The sequence below is a fragment of the Chaetodon auriga genome, chromosome 24 (genome assembly GCF_051107435.1).
Source record: "Chaetodon auriga isolate fChaAug3 chromosome 24, fChaAug3.hap1, whole genome shotgun sequence".
Lineage (NCBI taxonomy): Eukaryota > Metazoa > Chordata > Actinopteri > Chaetodontiformes > Chaetodontidae > Chaetodon > Chaetodon auriga.
In genome coordinates, this window is record NC_135097.1 from 5,152,136 (window position 1) to 5,175,888 (window position 23,753).

At 41.7% G+C, this 23,753-nt stretch overlaps 2 protein-coding genes across 2 annotated transcripts; both read right to left on the reverse strand.

The window, feature by feature from the left end:
* Nucleotides 1-533: 533 nt before the first annotated feature.
* Nucleotides 534-3,769, reverse strand: LOC143316796 (kelch-like protein 33). Its single transcript, XM_076724481.1, has 4 exons — nucleotides 2,950-3,769; nucleotides 1,897-2,845; nucleotides 1,625-1,795; nucleotides 534-1,053 (listed from the first exon to the last, which is right to left on the reverse strand). The coding sequence occupies exons 1-4, from the start codon at nucleotides 3,767-3,769 to the stop codon at nucleotides 534-536; spliced, it is 2,460 nt and encodes an 819-aa protein (XP_076580596.1).
* Nucleotides 3,770-5,987: 2,218 nt separating this feature from the next.
* On the reverse strand, nucleotides 5,988-16,081 carry LOC143316791 (protein mono-ADP-ribosyltransferase PARP14-like). Its single transcript, XM_076724475.1, has 15 exons — nucleotides 15,813-16,081; nucleotides 14,723-14,856; nucleotides 12,111-14,234; nucleotides 11,720-11,956; nucleotides 11,398-11,622; nucleotides 11,138-11,204; nucleotides 10,574-10,720; nucleotides 10,442-10,501; nucleotides 10,052-10,228; nucleotides 9,609-9,747; nucleotides 9,471-9,526; nucleotides 8,505-9,212; nucleotides 8,288-8,421; nucleotides 8,002-8,179; nucleotides 5,988-7,315 (listed from the first exon to the last, which is right to left on the reverse strand). Exons 1-15 carry the CDS (start codon nucleotides 15,985-15,987, stop codon nucleotides 7,035-7,037), a joined length of 4,842 nt encoding a protein of 1,613 aa, XP_076580590.1. The 5' UTR covers nucleotides 15,988-16,081; the 3' UTR covers nucleotides 5,988-7,034.
* Nucleotides 16,082-23,753: the final 7,672 nt, after the last annotated feature.

Below are 23,753 nucleotides of genomic sequence, written 5' to 3' on the forward strand. Positions count from 1 at the left end.
AACCTCTATGGTAACTCACACTGTAACATTTCCATTATCATTACCAAGACCAGACTTTTTTTGTTTTGTTTGAGAAAACAAGTGTCCCATTAAGTGCTGCTTGCACAAATTGCATTTTGTACACATCATTTGTATTTCATGGCATGAAATATATGAATTAATGGTTCTGGCCTTGATTTTCAGTGGCCTCCATGAAGCAAATGGTCTTTTATTAAACATTACATGTAGTGTCTTTGTATTGTTTTCAATTGAGTGTATGTCAAAAAGGACTAGCAAAAGATCACGTTCTCTTTTATTTATGTTTTACACAGCGTCACAACTTGTTTGGAATTGGAGTATATATAGTAACTAGCATTCAGGAGTGTATTTTTGATTCTACTATTCAATATACTTTATTTATTGGCACAAAAATACCTGACAATGTGTGTAATTTATACAACATTTCTGACATTACAACTGACTTTTAGCTGAACCACATTTGCTAATAATTCATGACATTTTGGCAACAGATCCTAATCTTGACTAGTCAGTTCTTAAAGTCTAAAGTGCTGGGGCAATCGCAGCAGACAGGCACATATGTCAGTCACAGCCCCAGGCAGTTTGCCCATGTTCTCCCATTGTTGTGTGCTCGGATTGAACCGGTGGACCAGACCAGATTCACTGTAATCATCTTGGCAGTATCCTCCCAGTACATAGATTTTTTCCTCCAGGACGACTGAGGCTGCACCCACATGTGGTACAGACAGTGACGCAAAAGCAGTCCAAGAATCGGCAACATGATCATACACCTCACAGGCTAGTTGGTCAGTGTAAAACTTCCTCAGGTTACACATGCCACCGGCAACATAAAGATGGCCTCGCAGGGGCTCCATGCAATGCTGCGCACGGTCATGGGCCATGTCTGCCAGATAGGTGGTTCCTCTCTCTGGGTGGTACAGGAACAAGGAAACCAGACACTCATACTTACAGTTGAAACCACCAGAGATGAAGATTCCCCCATCTGTGACAGTGACAGCATGCCCACTCAGAGCCTGGTCCAGGGGCCGGACGAAGCTGAGGAGAACGAAATAAGAGGCATCAGACAGCAATGTAGTTGACACACAAAACAAATCAAACCAAAACAAATCTAGCATGTATCCCTGAGTTTTCAGTCCAAAATAAAGCACGACATTATGCAGGCAGTTTGAAAGCAATGAATTTCAACATCTGTCAGAACAACCACTGAGTCATTCCAATCCCAAAACGAAAAGAGCTAAACACATCTCTGCAATACACTACATATAAATAGCATATAAAATATTGGTGGTAAAGCTGCACAAATGAATGGATGATACTGGAATAAGCATGTTTTCTGTATCATTGAGAGTAGGATTAGGGGACATGCCAGTCAAGAGGAGGGGGCTTACAATAAATGGCTGGAAATGAAGTGCCAACTGATAGTAAGAAGACCTCCATCTAGGACTGGCAATTCTCACTAACTAAAACTAGCATGACACATCGCTGATTCGTGTAATTTTGGGCATGCTAACACAAGACATCAACACATCTTGCACTGATACTTATGATTGGAAGCATCAACACTTTGCAGAGTAGTCTGCTTCAAGTGTAACATCACTAATCTTACCTCCAGGAGTCAGTGCCTGGGTTATACATCTCCACACTGTCTAGGTTGGTGTTAATCTCCTTATCTCCACCAATGGCATAAAGATGCTCTTCGTATACCACCAGTGAGAAGTTACTTCTAAACTCCTGCATGTCAGCCAGCCTCTTCCAGCTGTTTTGAACAGGGTCATAACTGGCATGTGTGAAGACAAAGATAAAGACAAAGATGAAAAAATGTGAGTCCATAGATGTGCGTCTATGTCACGGTGTTATTGTGCACTGTCTTTTACTTACCTGTAGGCAGATTTCATCATGTCATACTTGGTGTAGAAATAACATCCTCCAACCACATACAACCTTCCCACCATTGCTGCTACTCCATGTCTGAACCTTGGCTTGTCTGGCATCTCACCCAACCTCCTCCACTCCATCTGCTTTACTAACCCTGTACCACTGCGTAGGGAGTTTGCAAACCACAATTCCCTACTTGCTATGCGATGACCTGCATCTGGGTTCAGCTGGTCTCCCCCAACCAGAACCAGGGCATCTTTGGGATGCCGGACCCGGCCCTGATCCTGAGTTTTTGGAAGGCTGAAACCAAATTCCTTGAGAGCTGAACCATAGAGTTCCACCTCCTTGTTTCCGAAGCACTCCATACGCAGGTTAATGGCCCTGACTTCCCTGAACTCTCGAAAGGTCATGAGAGGGAACCGGACTCCGGTCATCAACAACCCAGCCTGACCCAATCTCTCCTCAGGATCAGCTTCAACCCAAGAGGAAACAGCTCGAAACACAGCCAACTCTGAGGGCACACACAGGCCATCACAGCGGATGATGTCTAGAAGCTTTTCTGCAGGTAGGTCTTGAAACTTCGCCGTGGTTGACACCTCCCAGAAGTTCCTCAGAATAAAGTCATTGGCTTCCTCAAGGAGCTCTGATATCCCATAGGCTTCAGCAAAAGATGCCACATCCAGGCATGAGCTTGCATCTATTTCCTGTCTCATAAAATCAAGGCAAAGTGAGAGGGCAGGCTGGAACTGAAGCTGCAGGGCCATGCAGGTAATTTCGAAAACACAGTCCCAGCTAAGTGGAAGGGTCCCACTGTAGGAGCAACTAATCAGTGCCTCTAACTCAGAAGCTAACAGGAAGGGAAGGGCAACATGGATCTGATTGGATTCCCTCATCCCACAGGTAAACATGCCACGGAAGAAGGCACTACTTGCTGCCAGGATAACTCTGTGGACTGGAGACAGACAAATGAAGAGTTCAAACTTTGACCATTATCAAAAAATCATCAATAAGATACCTAAAGATTACAATCATAGGAATGACATACTGTCCACTAACCATGGAATGAAGCCCCATCCACATCCAAAATCACATCACACCCCACTCTGTCTACCCACAGGTGTTTAATGGACTGAAGAGTAATCTTCATCTGTTCTAGAGAAGGAATTGTTTGCTCTTCCCTTGCAGGACTTCCAACTTCCTTCATCATCTCCTCTTTGTGGCACAGATGCAGCATTGTAGGGACTCCCAGTGCTTGAGCTGCAGCCTTAATCTGGGCTATGCTGTCTTTGTTCAAAGACAATACAGCTCCTGTGTAGGCAAACTCCACAACTGCCTGTAGCCCAACGTGGTCAACCTCAGGACCCAGAGACACTGACCTCCTTTGGACTTCCACATCCTTATCATTGTCTGATCGTTCTGCACTTTCATCTCTCAGTCTCTCTTGGATGAAGGAGCTGACAGCAGCCAGGATAGGCGAGTGCACATGAAAGCTGATCTCATCATCAGTGGTCAGAGTCAGGTCTGTGAGAAGAGATGAATTCCAGAATTCCTTCAGGGTCTTGAACACCTCGTTAGGATACATGTCACTGTGGTACATGTGTACAAGTCCTTCATCCCCACATGCCTCCTCGCTCATACGCTCCTCAGTTCCTTCCTGACTAAGACCACTCATTTTGACCTCTAACCCCTCTTTATTACTCCTTCCACTCATCAGCCCCATCCTAGAGTCATTGTAAGCCACAATCCTCCTCAGCTCGCGTTTGTCTTGTTCTATTCCTTCTTCTCCACCTTCTTCAATCACTCTTTTCCGCCTTTCCTTCTCTTTCCTCCATCGTTCTTCCCATTCCAATGGCAGGTATTGCCTGGTAAACTCCATGCCAATAGCTAGGGCTTGGCTTTCTCTTTGACCAACAACCTACAGTGCTCTTTCTGAGGTATTAGCTGTTGACATCCAGCAAATCCTAACACTCTTTTCTTGATGAATTTCACCAATGTTTCTCTCCATGTCAAACCCCCCTCTCTCTCAGACCAGTAACTTTCCTTACTGCACAAACAAGCAGCTATTCATAGCTACTAGGCCAGAGAGATTAAGTTTCAACTGAATTTTGCTGTGCACGTCAATATAATGTTTATCAAGGAGGGCAATCAGGGTGAACTTGAATTAGACTTCATTGGAGGGTGCATAAATTGCCAGGAAAACATTTCCATATAAATATTGTTTATATATTGTTTTTTCCTGAGAGCCATATCTTTATATGATAGATAAACCATCAAGATAAACCATTGGTTGCCACCAATGGTTTATCTTGATGGTTTATCAATTTATTGGTTGCCACCAATGGTTTATCTTGATGGGCTCAACCTAATATTCACTTAGGACGGGCAGAAATGTGCAATAATTTGTATTATCTTTTGGAGGTTCTCTATAATCTGGTTAAAATTTACCCTGTCCTTTGGATGGAAACCTGGCATGTCAACTTATCCTTGGCATGCACTTTGTTTTCCAACAAAGTAATTCTATACTAATATACTTCAGATACTGGAGGGCACATACAAAGCATTTGTAAATATACACTCACACACCCACACACACACACACACACACAGACCTTCAATTGCTTTTATCTATATTGATGATTAAAAAAATCAAGATGAGGAAAAGGGTAAAGTTTATTCAATTATCTGATGTTTTTACAGTGGCTTTTATTTACCTCACACCCTTGAAAAAAAAAAATCATTAACCCGGACTCTCTTATAAATACTTTTACCATTCTCTCAGTCGACAGCCATTTCAGTAAATGCACAAACGTACAGGAAGAGATTAGCTGAAAAATGGAGAACTTCTCAGTGATGATGGCTGTGTGTTTGCTTCTTGGTCTATCTGTATGCCAGGCTGGAGATGAGGGCGGTCAGACCCAGAACACTGACCTGACACACCAAGACCTGGCAGAGATGGATGCCATCCAGAATCTAAGCCAAGGGCTGGAAACACCAACCACTCTGATGACAAACTCAACAGAAACCCACCAAAGGACAGCGCTGAAGGAGCTGGGCGGTCTGGAAGAGAGGCTTGCAGCTTCTCTGAGAGTCCTGGAGGAAACAAACAAAAAGCTGGAGGCCAGTGAGAGGAAGCTGTCTGCACTTAACAGCATGGTGAATGAACTAAGCACTGAGTATCACGGTAATAAAATTTACGATACTAAACAATGATTATGCAGAGCCATAGTCTGAATAATTACATAGTCTATAATCATGTTTCTATTCTCAGGACAGCGTCGGGTTGCATTTTCCGTTGCACTACCTGTAGATGGCACCATTGGACCTGTAAATGTTCTTTACCCTCTGGTGTACAGACATGTCATAACCAACATTGGAGGACATTACAACACACACACAGGTCAGTGTTTCAGAATAACCTTTTCTGACTTGGCCACCCATGAAAGTGCTGTGTGGTAAGTTGTTGATTATTTTAAAAAGTTTTTTTCTTTTATCCTCTCTCTTCTTCTGTTGCTGTATCTTTTATAAAATGTTTTGTTTTGTACTGACTTATTTATTGTTATTGCTTGATGCAGGTTATTTTATGGCACCAGTGCAAGGACTCTATTATTTCACCTTCACTTCCTTCTGCTGGGAGGAAAAGAGTGGAAGCTGTGGTGGAAGTCTGTATAAAAATGGAAAGCAGATATTGTCATGGTACGATTATAATCGAAGTCACCCCTCCTCTGGATCTAACAGCGCTATCTTGCATCTCCAAGTTGGAGACCATGTCAACGTTGGTCTTTGGTCTGGTCGGAGGATCAGTGATAATTCCAATAAGTACTCCTCTTTCAGTGGATTTTTGCTTTTCCCCATGTGAAGTGTATGAAAATATTATGATTTCAAACAGATGAAACTTTCATTTCATTTGTCAAAGCTTGCAAAAATTTCAGTATTGATTTTATATACATGTATATATACACATACGTTTTTTTGTGTTTTTTTTTTTACAAATGTAGATATGTCATGTTGAAATCTGAGTTTCTTTATGATGATTCATTAGTTGCGATTACTGCCATTTTCTTGAAATCAAAACATACAAAAAGAAATCATAATCTCATTTACAAATCACCCTTTAATTACAGCTCTTTTATTTACATTGTTCCCTCCACAATTGTCAATAAAGTTGAATCAACTGTCATGTGATACTGACGCTTGTGTAATGTATTTTTTCTGGGCATGAATATGATGCAAATTGACACCTTCACAAAAACACTGACTGCTTCCTGCATTCTCTTGCACCATTCGAAGTCCAAAATATCTTCACTTTAGATCAATGTCACAAAATCTTCGTTTTAAAGTCAAAGAAATTCTTTATTTTTTAATTGAAACTCACTTAAACTTGACATATTATTGGGGGAATCTAGTATCATAATTGCACTTCTCAAATAAAGTGTGACCACGCTTAATAGATCAGTTGGTGCAGCTGGTTTCACCTCCGGTTGTTTAATGTTGAGAATAAGGGAATTGAGGCTTATTCTACTTTTGAATCCGTTGTTAAAATTTGAATATCCATATGTCGGCTATATATGTAATATTTTACATAATGTGGAATCTGTTACCATTTCACACTATGTTGACTGGATAAACAATGGCCAAAACCAAGACATATATTACAGTCTGTATACTGAAATCTCACTGCTAAACATATAAACTTATAATGAAAAATATCTTGCTGTATCATGGCCTTTATGCTTGACATCAAACAACAAAATAAACACGTCCATGTTCAGGACTCTATTAATCGATAAGATAAAATATATGACATATATATGAAAATAGCCCTTAAAGAACAACCGTTGCCAAATTCAAAGTATGACCGCTTATTAAGAGTTAACACAACATTTTACTGTACGCCACCTACTGCTTTCAACTTCAGAAGATACCTGAAGATATTTCAACAAGTAAACTCATTTCAAGGAGTGTTTCTATGGTGCAGCTTTGTCCTTCAAAACAAGGCTAATCAATACAGGGGTGAATGTTAGAATTCATTACACGCCTTGGTCAAAATCTTAACGAATACATATAAAACATTAACTGGAAGCAGAAACTTATGGCATGTTCTAAGGTATCAGGATTTAACAAGTGACGATTCTCAGTTTTCCTCAGTTGAAGGTGATGAGGTACTCTGGGTAGGCCTGGTCATCATGGAAGATCACAAACATGTGGGGCGTCTGCTGGTTGTCCACCACACTGTCAAAGCAGTCAGTGGGGTCCGAGCCTCGAGGCGGGGCGGCTTTCATGGAGGAGTTACCGACGGTGTAACGGCCAGTCAGGACACGAGCGACATACAGCCGCCTCAGGCCTGACGCGTCTGCCGGGGAATATCCACGAGCCGAATACTCCGCACTGACTGCGAAGTAAACCCCCTTTCCATAAAGAGCAGCTGTGATAGAATAACATACGAAAAGACAGGTCGGCTTAACGGGACTGTTCAAGGTTCAACATAGACGGTACGTTCATGAAGCTTCAGTCAGGGGCCAGTTAGCTTAGCTTAGCATGTCCAGCACGGATACGTCAGTTTTTGTTCGGATAAAACAAATAAGATATGACATGTTTCTTAGAAAGCTTTAAAGGTGCTGGTATTTATATTTTGTTACCTCTGGACAGATTCAGGTTAGCTGTGCTAGCCTTGTTTTCTGTCTTTTAAGCTCGACTAGAAGCTTCACATATATCACACAGACATGAGAGTGGTATCATCTAACTCTTGCCAAGAAAGCAAATCATGAAGTATTTCCCAGATGCCACTTACACAGCTTTTTTTTTTTTTATGAAACTACAAATACTCAGTTTATTTTCATTTGCAGTGTGAAGCAAACACAGCAACAGGATGTAAATTTAAGTGCAAAACATGGACATCTAAATGTCAATATTCTGCATTTAGCATCGGAGTTAAATCTGATTAAAACACCCACACAGCCCTGATAAGGCTCATTAGCTTGACTGACAAACCTTTAATAAATAATACCTATGAATGCTTTGTTCCTAACTTTTCATTTTGATTTTTAATTATTTATTCATCATTGTTCTGCAAAAAGACTTTTCAGGGGTATCAAATAGAACATTCCTTACCATGTGTTCCCGCGAAGCTCCTGTCAAATCTGTCCCTTTCAATACAGCTGCATGACTCTGCTGATGTGCCATGATAGAGATGCTTCTCCCCAAGGTCTGCTTCACCGTTCTTGGCAAGTATACGCTGCCTACACACAGCAAAGGCTTGCCACAGGTAGAAGTTTTGCACACGCTCAATCTGAGATCAGAAAACAATCAGTTACTTACTCATTCTGTACTGTAGGCATTCAAGCATTAAAAACCGAGGATGAGACTATGAGAGATGTGTCTGTGTTCGCATACTCACTTTGACGATGTTGTATCTAGCCGTTTTGAGGAAACCCTGAGCTACGGACTGGTACTCTGGTGAGTTTGGATGCAGCTCGACCTTTTTAAAGACTTCTTGGCGCATGGGTTCCCACTCTGTTGGCAAGTCTGAGGCTAAAGTAGAAGTAGAAGTTAAGGTTTTAACATAACTTGCTAAATGTAAAGTAAAAAAATGGAAACTACAAAATGTGACATACTTGTTCCTATCTCGTTCCTTTTCACTTTGTACTTCGTGCCTGTCTGCCAATTTGTGGCTTCGTTCGCCTTCAGGTTTACTTTCACTGCCGTGCCGTCTGGTGCCGTGATCTCTGCGGACACTTGTTTCCTCATGTGAGCCTCCTCCAGCAGGTAGTTGTCATGCAGGCTCACCTCGTGCCAGTCTCCATTTACATCCTGAATCAACCACTCGACACTAAACGCCAACATTGCTTCTTCTTTATGTTGGAGGTCTCTGCAAAGTGATTTTTGGATCGCTCTGTTCACAAGCTCAGTGACGCTCAAAACATCCTCTTTTAGGCCTTTCAGCACATAGACGTCTCTTGCTGACGCTGACTGATCTCCGGCTGTGTTTCCTGCTCTGTTGACATTCACACCTTCAGAACTTTGACGCCTCCTGTACTCCACGCTTATTTCTAAGACTTTGACTTTTGCCTGCACTGCCTCCAGCTCCATGACATCAAGCCTGGAGAAACTATGCTCATCCACCTCTCTCTCTACCAGCTGCTTCTGCAGGATCTCCTCCAAGTCTCTCTTGACTGTCCTGCTGGAGTCTGGTCTACAACCAATCACACTTATCACAGCTGGCAGTGGCTTTGCAAAGATGAAGGTTTTGCCTTCAGGTGCTGAAGTTGTGGAGGTCCTTGAGTACTTGTCTTGCCACTTCTTGAGCATTTGCTTTGCTTTTTCTAAAAGGAAAAGAGAACACAGAGATAATAAAGAACACTCTTTTTGTTGAGTGTATCATTATGGAAATTAGACTCAAGGCCTCCCTCAAGGATAAATTCTAATACCTTTGGTAATCACCTAACAGTTAAGCTAGTGCTATTCTTCATGTTCTAATTCCTGTGTGTTATCAAATACCTTTGTAACTACTATCATGCTAACAGGCTGACCCTAAGATGAGGAATATTGCTTGTTATTGTTGCCATATAAATGAAACTGACCTCTCAGCTTGAGGTGGCGAGTGGCTGTTAGTCCAAAGCGGTTCTCCAGCTCTGATCTGCAGAAACAGGTCACAGGACAAGAAATTTAATATGGTCGCAGCACCAATGTACATGCACAAAGCAAGATTCAAAGCTGACCTGAAAGCCTGGAAGACTGCTTGCTGCAGGATGACAATGCGGATGAGTGAGAGGGACTTTGGTTTCAGGTCGGTAATAGCTGAGGCCATCCCATCCAGCATGGCTTTGCAAGCTCTGGTAAAGTCCACACCACCCGCACCTGATGGGATATAAAAACAGACTGTGAATCCACATGGATATGCCACCAATGTTGCCATTTTCATTGCTGCAGTGACTGTTTGTCACTTTGAATATTGCCGTACTACCAAAGGCCAACGGAAATCAATCTATAGATTTATGGATTTATTACTACTTTCTACCTGAACAAGTTGTTTTACTTAATACATATGCTTACACATGCAATTTTTACGACACTTTGGTGATTAAGACAAATTTGGTGTTGACCATAATGCACATAAACACTCATACACACGCACGCATATCCATATACACCCAGTACAAACCAGTATTGATAGCTGGGAAGGCCGCTGAGTGGTAGCCTTTGCTCTCACACCTCTTCAGTATCTTTTTGCAATTTTTCCGAATCACGTGAGGTTCACGCATAAAACTAGCATGAATGATTTCCCTACAGCCAAGCATCCCGGGTCCTGTGGTGCACATTAGGTCTGCTGGAATTCCCACTGACACGAAACACAAAAGCAAATACGACACATCATTTTGGATTTTTCTATAAGATGCTGGATGGTGAAAATGCGTGAAGAAGAGAACGTGACAAAAGTCAAGTTTCCATCCAAATGTAGCACAAATTTCAAACAAATTACTAGAAAATGTGTAAAAGGAAAAGCGACTCAATGTATTTTTACACCATTTTTCAGTCCACTCTTAAGGCTTACCTTGTGCTAAATCTGCTTGGACAGCAGCCCCGGCTGCAGTCAGAATGGCTTTGGACACATCTGTGGGGTTTATGAACACACAGTTACTGTTGGCTCGAACTGAGGCGAATATAATGTATCCATCAATCATACCGGACTGGTTGTTGGAGAAGTCAATTGTGTTGATAATGGCATCAGTCCTCTCATGAGTGATGTCGCCACGGACCATCTGAAGCTTGACTCCACCCAGCATGGCTGTGACCTCATCATCAGTTGCCGAGACACGGCGGTAAAAGGAAGCTAAAGTCACGCCAGTAAGAAAAGAAGGTATAATCATGGTTTAATATTTTCAATTAAATCTGCATTGATATTTTTAGATTTTATTCACAAAAAGAAAGTTAAAATCAACCTGACAGAGATCACAAACTTTTTTTTTAGCCCCATTTAACTTCTTGTTTTGATTTTAAACATGTAGATTTATTGTATGAACCTCACCACTCAAATCAGCCCGATTCCTAGCAGCAGAGGGGGGTTACTTTTAGAAAACAACCTTTGTACACTACCAGCCCAGCAGACAAACAAATAAGCAAAAAGCTGGGAAGACAGCTGAGCATCAAACAAGTTAAGACCCAGCTGATGATGATGATCTGTACCTGCTCAAAATATAAGAAACTAATAGTTTGCTAGCATGTTAGCAATAAAGTTAAATGTGGTAACCTTGGTCTGGGTTTGCATCGTTCGTGAATCCTCTGAGATGCAAAGTTTCCTGGGCAGACTGGAAGGCCTGTAAGAACAAAGGGAAGGATTTCATTTCAGTTCCACATGCAGAACAAAAAACAATGTGTTCTGGCTGCCATTTGAGCTTATATTAGAAAAATAAAATATATTTTTGGGGGAAAATACCAGCATTTCTTTAGGATACAGTCATTTTTTACTCCCATTTTTGTTGGAAGGCACTGCTGCTGCATTTTCTTTACCTTGCAAGATTCTTTGTCATTGGGGTGGATGACAATACGGACCAGGAAAGATATTCTGTTGGACTGGTTCTGTTCAAATACATGGACTTCCTCAAGCATAACCTTGGAAACCACACTGTGAGGAAAACACAAGACAGTCCCGGTCCCAAGCACAGGGAGAGCAACTGAAGTATAGCCTCTGATCTTACAGGAAATCAGCATCTTCCTGATGCCCTGTCTCAGAACCTGGAAGATTCAAGGATTTTCAAGGTTACTACATCTCTTAGTTTTTAAGAGAGAATGAAACACAAAACACATTACACAATACACAAAAACAGTTCACCTGGACTGCAGTTCCATGCTCACTATTATCCCAGGGAACGAGGTTAATGAAGTACACTCCTTTACATCGAAGTGCAGGCAAACCCTCCACCAGGACTGTGTCACTAGGCAGTGTTGCACCTCCTGCTTCCTTATGAAATTTGGCAGTCAGCTCAGGTCCAACCATGTTGGACAAAGCATTTCCAACACGGGTAGAAAGAGGATTATGGCCGGCCATAGGAGATACCAGGACATCCACCTTGGAGAATACAACAATCCAATTTCATCTCAATTTACACTTTAATCATACTGACCACCATGTTTATCCCCAAAGTAGACTCTTCCGAAACATTTTAAATCAAGTAGCAAAATTTACATTAATGCAGCTTCAAAATCTCAGCAAAGTTTCTCACCTGCTGGGTCTCGATGGTTCCCTGAATGATCTCTACACGGACGCCATCTCCAGGAGCCCCAGCAGTGGCTCCTCTTGCAGTGTCTTGGCCAGCAACACCCATCTGGAACCCCAAATCACTTGCAGTATTTCCTACAGTGATCCCTTGGAGAAGTCGATCACATGCTTCGTGAATGGCCTTCACCACCTCTGCTCTGTTATCAATCAGGATGATTCTGCTCAGACTTCGCCCTCCCTGACTACCAAACTTCTTAACAGCAGATACAATAGCCTCAGAGCACACAGCGACAGGCACGCCAAATATACCTGAGCTGATACAGGGAATGGCTATGGACACGAACTCCATCATTTCTGCTAAATTCAGAGCAGACTGGGTAGTTTTTTCCACTAACACCCTTTCTTTTCCACCTACTTCTCCATTTACAGGCCCAACAGCATGCAGCAGTTTCTTGCAGTTTAAATTCCCCCCTGTGGTTACTACCACATCACCTACAGGAATTCGTCCAGTCTGCTTCACTAGAATGCTGCTCTCCTTCTGCACCTGAGGGCCACCTGCTTTACTCAGTGCGGCAGCAACACCTCCACAGTGGTCCAGATCTTCATTGGCAGCATTCACCAGGGCATCGGCATCCTGTTTGGTGATGTCACCCTGACACACCAGCACCTGGACTCCATCACGAAGGCTGTAGCTAGCAATGGTCAAGCCTCCTTGACTCAAACTTGCCAAATTCGGTCTGGTAGTGTGGGGTTGTTCTTGAAGCTGTACGAGACATTTCTGAGAACGAGCAACACATAAGAGGTTATCTCTTCCAGGGGGACTACTGAAATACCTTACAGCTCCTGGCAGGTCAATAGTGACTCTGTCCTGAACAAGGGAGTCCAGAAATGGACCCAGTCTGTTCTTGACCTCAGTCACTTTGCTGGATGGACCTTCCAGCACCACCATGGCCCTAGAGGAAAATGTTAAAGGACGGAAGGTAACTCCTGACTGGTCAAATTTATGCAGCTGCTGCAGTTCTGGTAAGAGCTGTACTAACTCTGGGAAAGGCAAAATGACTTTGCCTTCTATGGTTGATTGGTCCAAAATGAACTGTGTGAGAGCTTCACTCAGCTCATCAACCTCTTTCATGTGGCCCAGTAAGCACACCAGGCCATCTGAGCCAAACACGGCCTGAGCCCTATACTGGCCTTGGTTCAGCTCATTTGTCTTTGACATGAGCATTTCCCGAAGCTCGGATGATGCAGCAGCACAGTTAGGGACATCAATCTTGACTTCCTTGAATTTTCCTTGCAGTTTTTTTTCAGTGTCATCCAGTTCATCAGGAGAGAGGCTGAACAAATGTAACTCTGTGTCTCGTAACTCTATTTCCACCTTGTCACTGACCCCTAAAAAGGCACCAAGTACTGCTTCACATCCATAAGCCTTCTTTAGGAAGGCCAAAAAATGTGGGCTCATGTCAGAAACTTTTCTTTGGCACACTAACTTCTCCTTATCAGAGATCCAATCTCCAGCCTTACGAATCTCCTCCACAGAACCTTCTAAAACTAACTTACCTGCATCTCCTTGTGTCACCTTCACTCCTGGAAAACCTCCTCTCAAACCGTGCTCTATCTCTTTCCAGAGGAGACGCAGTTTAGCTTTGCCCAGTCGACGAGTGGTGGTTTGCTTCTCACTTAAATGCAACCCTCGTTTAACATGTGAGTCCTCTACTACCTTCATCCTGGCTCTCACCTGAGAACACTCCCCAACCACAACAGCCATCCCAACCTCACTGTACACCTTCACCTCATCTGTGGTCTGATGAGAGCTGCAGGACTGAAGCAAAGCCTTAATTCTGTGACGTTCAACTTCATAGTGGCACATGTAGCCCTCAAAAAGTTTGTCTACCTCGCCTTTCCAATTTTGAACTTCTGCTGCACCAGGTTGAGCTAAACTCCGGACTAAAATCCTCCTCTCCTCTGGGTAAAGCTGGGCAGAGCAGGACACAGAGGCGAGTTTTATCTTTAGCTCTTTCTCAGCCTTTGGGCATTCCTTTAAGTAACGAAGGAGGTAAGAATCGAGATGTAGCTCATATTCTTCACCACTTGGTGGAGGTGTTGAGGCAGGAATGGACTGCTGTCTTTGCTGTAGGAAAAATATACATTATGTTAATACTGATTTTAAGTACATGACAACAGTTTTAAAGGGTTATTAATATTCAATCCAAAAAATGTGTTACAGAATATTGATTGACATCTATGCTTTAACTGCTATGAAACAAACACAGTGAATACTAGTGAATAGTCAGTGTTGCTTTTACCCTCTAAAACTTTAGTTCATTTAAATCGTTTCTATTTTTTGCATTGATTTATAAAATTTCAAATGTTTAACTCAACAATAAATCAGACACATAACCTGAAGCATTTCTACACAAAACAATTTTTAAATGTTCCCATCAACCCGAAATCAAGAAGTGTTTGGTATAACTTAATGATTATAATAAGGAAACTGCTGTTTTTAGAACCAAGTGAAATAACAGGATAATTGAGTCATTATTATTTTTCCCTTTCAAGTGTTACACGCAACATTTACTGAAAGATGAGAAACTATTTTGGAAGACCTTCGACACTGACCTGTGATGAGGTTTCGTCCACCTTTGGGACAACTGAATCGCTAGTAGGTTCTGGGCTGCCTCGCACAGTCAGCACCAGAGGACCACCTGCAAACTCCAACACATGCTCAGATCTCTGCAGGACCCTTTGCTGGGCTGAGACAGAAAAGGGGACATTATTTATTAGGGCTTTTGTCTTTTGGCACTAGTTTTCAGTTTTGTTGCCCCTTCATCCTCCACCCCTTTCCCTGCCTCTGTGGTCATTAAATGAAATCAGGAGTGTAAAATGGTGAATCCTGAAAAACCATCTGAAACGGTGTCTATCATCAGCAGCCTTAGTGTTAAGAATTATATCTGTGCAAAGGAATGTTAGCGTGCATCTGCTGAGACAGAATTCAGAGAGCGTCAGTCTCTGGTGTGAACTAAATACTGAAGTCCAATCCGATTGCAAGAGACGCAAAAGAACAACAGAGACGCACAAGAACTACAAGGAGACATAATGCAAACTCAAAGAGATGCCAGAGACAGACATGAACACAACAGATAAGACACAACAACGAGGAAGAGATCCAAAGATACAAACAGACAAATTAACAAGACAACAAAGACATAAAACAACACGCAAAGTGACAAAACAGTTTTTACTTTTTACTACACGAACATGGCAAGTTTCGCGGTGCAGTGATTAGCTGGAGTGAAAGGTGGATTACGTGTTGTGCAGAACTATGCTGTTTAGGATTTGCAAGGCCACTGAGCTTGAGAGGATGTACGACACAAACAGTGTGTCAGATGTGAGCCTACCTCGACTTGCATAAGTTGGGAAGCAGCCTGAACTCAAAGTGAAAGGACAACATATGCTTCTCAATAAGCTTTCCAGCTTAAAAACTGCATGTGAAAAAGCTGCATCGGCGGTCAGACAGTCTGAATGTGGGTTTGTAAACACAAAAATTGCTCTTATTCATTAAAGGAAATCGTGGAATGAAATCAAACTGGTTGCGGTGCAGGCATACTTTCACTTCCACTTTCACCAACGCATTTTAACACATAATTCAACGAATCAGCCAGACTAGGACCCAGTTCAGCTGATGCACATGAGGAATCACTTGTCTTACCATCTCGGTCTTTAAAAGAAATCCTGTAAGTGTTATCTTTTACGTTGGTGACCGAGCCGCACTCCCCTCCTCCAGACTTGCGGCGAATATGGAAGTAGTTTTCAATCCTCTTCCTCTGCTCTCCGTCCAAACTGGGCCGCTCGAAGAAAACGTGATACTGGTACAAAGCCTCCATAGTGTAAACCCTCCACACAATCAATGCTCAGACACAGACTGCGGTGACGGTCCAGCTGAGCGGACCGGTCCGAGCAGCACCGCTGGCAGGTGAGGGCTCAGGTGCGCCCTCTAGGGTTCACAGAGCGTCACTAACGATAATGTGATTTCCAGGAAACGCAAGACTCCCTCCTTCCCACTGATGGTTACACAACAAAAACTCATAATCAGAGCTTCTTTATCAGTGGTGGGAAGTCAAAGTAGTTACATTTACTTAAACACTGTTCTGAGATACAATTTCAAGGCAGTTTTGACTCGAGTATTTCCATTTTCATCAGCATTTCATTCAGGTTTGATCAATCTGAGAAGCCGTGAACGAAGCAAAGCACAGGCATTGTGAGTGTGTGTTATAGTGTTTGCTATGAAGAAAAAGTACCCAGGACACTCCTACCACTGAGTCACACCCTCCTCTTAATTAAAACAGGACTCTGTCTTCACTTACTTGGTTATTTTACGCTTTTTGAATCCAGATTAAGCTGTAGAGTTGGCAGCCATGTACTTCAGATCACTCCCTTCTTTAAGATCGGACAGCCTTATTTGGATTACGCTGATATAATGGAGCCAGTCAGATGAAACTGGTTCCAAAAAGAGGACCACTCCCATGGTTTAGCAGTTTATTCGGAAATAAAGGAATCGATGAACGATCGCTGATCTCATCATCATCAGATCTTAGCTAAACAGTGAAGATAAAAGCACTCAAATTTGTCGCGATTGCCACACGTAAATTAAAATTTGATGAATAAAAGATCTGCACTTTATGAGAAAAACACAACACATTGCCTCATAGTGAATAAACCCAGAGAATATACGTAATGCAAACTTAAACCTTGGAGCAGATGAAATTAAACTGGTTCGTATCACCCTTTTTGAACCATTTATGTTCCTCTTCTCTGGCCATGGCTCCGGAACAGTCACAGTTATCCTTCTCTTCATCTGAGGCCCAGTTCTCATAGCCGACGACCTCGTCACTGACCCAGAACCAGAATTCCAGAGTGCAGGTGTAGCGCAGGCCCAGCCAGACAAAGGCAGACGAGGCCCTCTTGGCTCGCTCTTGGACCCATCTCTGCTCCTTAAGGTCGGTGATGGAGACCAGGTCGTTGTAGTTCTCTCTGCAGTGACTCAAGGCCTCCTCCCAGGTCTTGTTTTCGTTGATCAGGATCATTTTATCTGTCGTGGATCACATTGAAACAAACACCAAACTCAATCCAGGCGTGAAATCCTGTGTTTTGAAATATATTCAGCACTGAAATAAATTCAATAAAAAATGCAGAACTGAGAAACAGAAATGGTGTAAATCCAGCTGCTCCTACAGGAGAAAACAGCTGAGGCAGACCTTTGGAAAACTCACCTTCATAGCAGAAGAAGGGTTTTCCTTCGTCACAATCATCAGAGCTCCATTTTCCAGATCCGTCTGACACAGTCATTGCACATTTCCTGATTTCATCATCTTTAAACAACTGCAGATCCCAGTTTCTGAAAGAGAAATCGCTCCCATCTGACCAGTTCCAGGTGTCTCTGAACAGGCCGATCCACACGTTTGTGTTGTTTCTCTTCTCCTTCTTGCATTCATCGTCTTCTAACATCATCATGGTCTCTAACTGGCTGACTCCGCTGACCAGGTCAGTGTGATGCTCCCTGCAGTAGTTCTGGGCCTGTGGCCACGTCACGGTCGTGTTGATGAAACAGAATTTCTTATTTGATTTCTTACTTTCTGTGAAGCAAACAGAAAAACTTTCATCACTGTTTATGTTTTGAGGAAATACACATTCAACAAAGTCACAGAGTCTTATAAAATACTTCTTTTTTTTTTACCAATTACAGGTGAACCACTGAATGATTTCTGTGGATTCTACTGCAGCTCAGATACTGGCAGAGTAATCACATAAACAGAATGATGTAGAAGTTAGATTCATAGCTACATATTCTCACCATTGTAGCAGATGAATGCATAGGTATTATTACACCTGACGTCCATCCATGTTCTGTTTCTCATCTTCACACAGTTCTCAAAAAAATCTAACCCATCATCATTTGGTTCACCTTTAGCCCACTGATCCTGCTCTTTATGGTACTCCACCCCTGGCAGAGACCAGTGCCACATCCTGTTTACTTTTCCCGGGTTGCTCTGCAGCCCAATCCAGGCTTCCACATGTCTCTCTGCACGGTTCCTGAGTCTGTCAGCATCTGTCATGTCATACACTGTGGCCAGGTCAGTGTAATTACTTTGGCAATAGTCCTGGGCCTCATTCCAGGTCATATTTTGTCCAATAAAGTGGTACTCATAGAGGTGACACATGAAAAAGGAACACTGACCTAAAAACAGAGAAAAATAATGTTCAGTGTTGATGGCAAGAATCTCATTATCAAATCAAAATTAGGCCCCACCACCGCAGTGGTGCGAGCTGTCCAGCTGTTTCATGAGTCCAGATTAAACTGAAGTCATTTTAGCTATAAACTAGAGCAGTAGTACTGCAGTAGTGCTGCAGCAGAGCTGGTAACATGATCCACTTACCCATGAGAATGAGCAGAAACAGACTCCTCTGCATCTTTGCTCTGTTAGATGAGTGCAGTTAGTGTGCAGTGAAGCAAACACGATGGTGTTAACAGCTCGTCTCTGTTGGATGAAATACACTTACTTCATTGTTCAGGTTAAAAAAAGAAAAAAGTACCACTCCTTCCAGGATACAAAGTTTAGGTCCAATAAAGAAGATGATTACAGGATAGCAGGAAATATGCAAATCATGGTCCAACCAGAACTAACAGTGCACATTCATAGAGGATATATATCCATGAATACATATACTGTGTGGAGGCTTGTTTTTTCTGCTTCAGTCTTACTGAGTTGTTTTTACTTTCATAAATGTACAGGTGATACACAAAAGAGTGTCAAACAAGTTATTGTTTTTGTGTCCATTTGCAAAGCTAAAAGATGAAATAACACAGTAAAATGCAAATACATATTATATATACACACACACACACACACACACACACACATCATCTACATATAATACAGATTCAATATAAAAATGTTAAATAAAAATAATGAAGGACAAAAAGCTAATGGATAAACATATTGGATATATTGATCTATTGGATACACGTACTGTGCAGTTCAAACTTACACCTGGTGGTTTCTTGCTTCTTCGCCTCACTCTGACGTCCCTCCTCGATGTGCTGATTGATGCCGACGGCGCTCAGTAATGTGTCGCATGCTCTGTCGACACAGCGATCTCTTGCAGCCACCTTGAGGTCAGCATTTGAATATGAAAATGCAATAAGTTTCAGATCTCTGCTGTTTCCAGAGGGATCCATTGACGACGAACGCAAGTCTCGATCAGCAGGGCGACGAGGTCGTTTACATAATGCGATGGAAAACAAACCGAGAGAGAAAACGCTGGACTGCTGACTGCCCAACATGCCGGTGCCACTTATGGCGGAAATAAACTGGATTTTTAACGAGTGGGCAGAGGAGACCCAGGGCCCGCACTCACCATGGGGCCCCATTGCCACAAGATTTCATATCATCTGCCATGATCTTGTACACTCTGGTGGCATTGTGGTGTCCCCACAGTCTGCCGCGTCCCCCCTTCGCTATTGGTAATTTAATCCTTTAATTTTTCTTGTTTTCGAAACATGGAGTGATGAGATGTTTCAGAAATGCTTAAATTGATAATTAAATAGAGATATTTGACGTAGCAAAATCACATATTATTATTATTATTATTATTATTATTATTATTATTATTACTATTATTATTATTATTATTATTATTATTATTATTCGTTAGAGTGATCCTTAAAGGGATGAAAACAGGAGGGTTCTTTTACAGGAACAAATGTTATGTTACAATTTCACAGCCATGAAACTTGATAAAAACTTGAAATATTTTTTTTTAATTATAATAATAATGTGGTCGAATTCAATGTCTTAAATGAGCAGATGGTCATGGTGCGACACTTGAAATGATTTATTTGTTTGAAGCTGTAATTCTGAGTCGTCCACACAAAGTGAAGAGTACATCTGAAGTGAATTATCAAGCACGCTACATCTGAGTACGAGAGTTTCAGTTCTTTAAACTCAACTGCGAGTGTACTACACAAAGTACGCCTTTGTTAGGACAACATACGATTCCTATTCCACTTTACTGAGCTTCTTCAAGGCAATTTACAGTGTCTTACTTGGATTCAAATGTCAGACACAGCTGACGCATCACAAAAACATGAAATGAAATTCTGACCATGCCGATAAGCCACCTCAGTAGGCTACTTACAGCTCTGAACACCTCAAATCAAGGATTTCAGTACAAATAGGGATAATACACCTGGTTTGAAGAGATAAATATAGTAAATGTCCTCAATATAAATATATATGCGCAAAAAATCGTATAGTATAGATATCTTATATGTGGATATAGATGGAAAAATTAAGAATTCATTAATATAAATATTCATTATTATGTAGATAAATTTAATAAATTGCCTTTTTGGAGACCTCTTAGATAAACTATTAGGGAAAACATGAAAATATTTGGTTTCTGTTGTATTGTTATTATTTATTTTTTTTCCATTTCTGACATTCTACCAATAGGTCGCCCTAAATCTTAAACCTTGTTAATAAATGTTAAACTTATTCATAAAAGAGGGGGAAAAGAAGATATAAGAAGACCCTATAACTCAGAAAATCAACAGCGCCACTATGGAAACTTTGAATTAATTTGCCTCTCACCATAACTCTACCAAAATGACTTAGAAACCAGATCATCTGCTGGCAAATTCAATGTGATTTAATCACTTGGTGTCAACACCAAATACTCCTCTTTGTCTCCATCTGGTGGCCACAAAATGCCACTGTCCCTGCTTTTATTTTAAAAGGAGGAGGAAGGGTTGACCAGAACAACCCCTTCACGTCTGGGACTCAGAAGAAGGTTTAAGATTTATTACTGCTGCGGCTGAGCCTGTGTGAGGGACACTGTGGTTAAAGATTAAAGGGACTGATAACTGTCAGCTCATCTGGAGGCTTTGTCATCTCAAAATGTTCCTACCTGTAAATTAGGGGTATGCCATATCATAATGTTCTTTAGTTCCAGTGGGAATTATTTTAAAAGTTGAAATACATAATAATAAAAGAACAACATTTGAATAATCCTGATGTGATGTATTGGATGTTCAGCTCCGTTGCCGCCCTCTCATGAAAGCTAATGACAGTGCTCTGCTTTAAGTATGCTGCCCTCTGCTGATGAACACCGGAACAATTTTTAATGTGGGTCTGATTTTAATTTCATTCATTTATTAAATAAAAATCAAAATAAATAAATCAAATAAAAAGGGAAATGCATGCAGCAGTGTGCATTGCATTCCATTTAATTTGTTTGATTTGTTTTAAATTTGAATGACTAGATCTTAACTGCAAAATCACAAAATAAAATGCCAAAAAAAAAAAAAACTTTGCAAAAGCAAAATAGCATACAGCAGTTAGTAGATCTACTCCTATTTTCTCTTGTAAGCAAATCATGTCTCTGATATGAGAGAAAACTACATGTTTTAAATGACATGGGACGCAAAACATAACATTAAAAAAAGAAAGAAAAGAAAAGAAAAGAAAAGAAACAAATATCCACACTATTAAAAGTAGAATCAGATGTGTTGTCAGGTTATGACTCCTACATTTCCCAGAATGCCATTCAGTGAACCTAGAAAACATTCAGTAGCTTCTTGACAAATGATGCACCATGAAAAACAGAGAGTTAAAGAAAACAAGCTGGTGAGTTGAAGGGTTTTAAACCTTGGAGCAGATGAAATTAAACTTGTCCATATCACCCTTTTTGAACCATTTATGTTCCTCTCCTCTGTCCATGGCTCCGGAAAAGTCACAGTCATCCCTCTCTTCATCTGAGGCCCAGTTCTCATAGCCGACGACCTCGTCACTGACCCAGAACCAGAAGTCCAGAGTGCAGGTGTAGCGCAGGCCCAGCCAGACAAAGGCAGACGAGGCCCTCTTGGCTCGCTCTTGGACCCATCTCTGCTCCTTAAGGTCGGTGATGGAGACAAGGTCGTTGTGGTTCTCTCTGCAGTGACTCAAGGCCTCCTCCCAGGTCTTGTTTTCGTTGATCAGGATCATTTTATCTGTCGTGGATCACATTGAAACAAACACCAAACTCAATCCAGGCATGAAATCCTGTGTTTTGAAATATATTCAGCACTGAAATAAATTCAATAAAAAATGCAGAACTGAGAAACAGAAATGGTGTAAATCCAGCTGCTCCTACAGGAGAAAACAGCTGAGGCAGACCTTTGGAAAACTCACCTTCATAGCAGAAGAAGGGTTTTCCTTCGTCACAATCATCAGAGCTCCATTTTCCAGATCCGTCTGACACAGTCATTGCACATTTCCTGATTTCATCATCTTCTAATAACTGCAGATCCCAGTTTCTGAAAGAGAAATTGCTCCCATCTGACCAGTTCCAGGTGTCTCTGAACAGGCCCATCCAGATGTTTGTGTTGTTTCTCTTCTCCTTCTTGAATTCATCGTCTCTCAACTGGCTGACTCCGCTGACCAGGTCAGTGTGATGCTCCCTGCAGTAGTTCTGGGCCTGTGGCCACGTCACGTTCGTGTTGATGAAATAGAATTTCTTATTTGATTTCTTACTTTCTGTGAAGCAAACAGAAAAACTTTCATCACTGTTTATGTTTTGAGGAAATACACATTCTGCAAAGTCACCGAGTCTCATAAAATGCTTCTTTTTTTACTGATTACAGGTGAACCACTGAATGATTTCTGTGGATTGTAGTGCAGCTCAGATACTGGCAGAGTAATCACATAAACAGTATGATGTAGAAGTTAAATTCATAGCTACATATTCTCACCATTGTAGCAGATGAATGTGTAGGTCATCTTACAGTCGATGTCCATCCATGATGTTATGTTGTCTCTAATCAACATACAGTTCTGAGGAATTGGTGACTGATCATCATTTGGTTCACCTGCAGCCCACTGACGCTGATCTTCATGGTACTCCACCCCTGGCAGAGACCAGTGCCACATCCTGTTCTCTTTTCCCGGGTTGCTCTGCAGCCCAATCCAGGCTTCTACGTGTCTCCCTGCACGGTTCCTGAGTCCGTCAGCATCTGTCATGTCATACACTGTGGCCAAGTCAGTGTAATTCACTCTGCAAAACTCTCGGGACTCATTCCAGGTCATATTTTGTCCAATGAAGTGGTACTCATAGAGGTGACACATGAAGAAGGAACACTGACCTGAAAACAGAGAAAAATAATGTTCAGTGTTGAGGTCAAGAATCTCATTATCAAATCAGAATCAGGGGTTCTCAGGTCCCAAGTGTAGACCTGAGAACAAGCAGGGACCAAACAATTACGCAATAAACAACAACTTGGGCTCTGAGATCGATTATTTGACTTTATATCGAGAAGAAGAGTGAGCTGTCCAGCTGTTGCGTGAGTCCAGATTAAACTGAAGTCATGTTAGTTAAAAACTGGAGCAGTAGAGCTGGTAAGATGATCCACTTACCCAGGAGAACGAGCAGAAACAGACTCCGCTGCATCTTCGCTCTGTTAGATGAAACTGACGTATGAAGCAAACATGATGGTGTTAGCAGGTTCATGGAAACACAGTGAGACTCTTAGAACTGGTAAGAAAGAGGAAAGCATCAGTGACTTGATTTGGGTCCTCAGACTGTATTATTCATTGTATCTATAAAATGTAGCTCA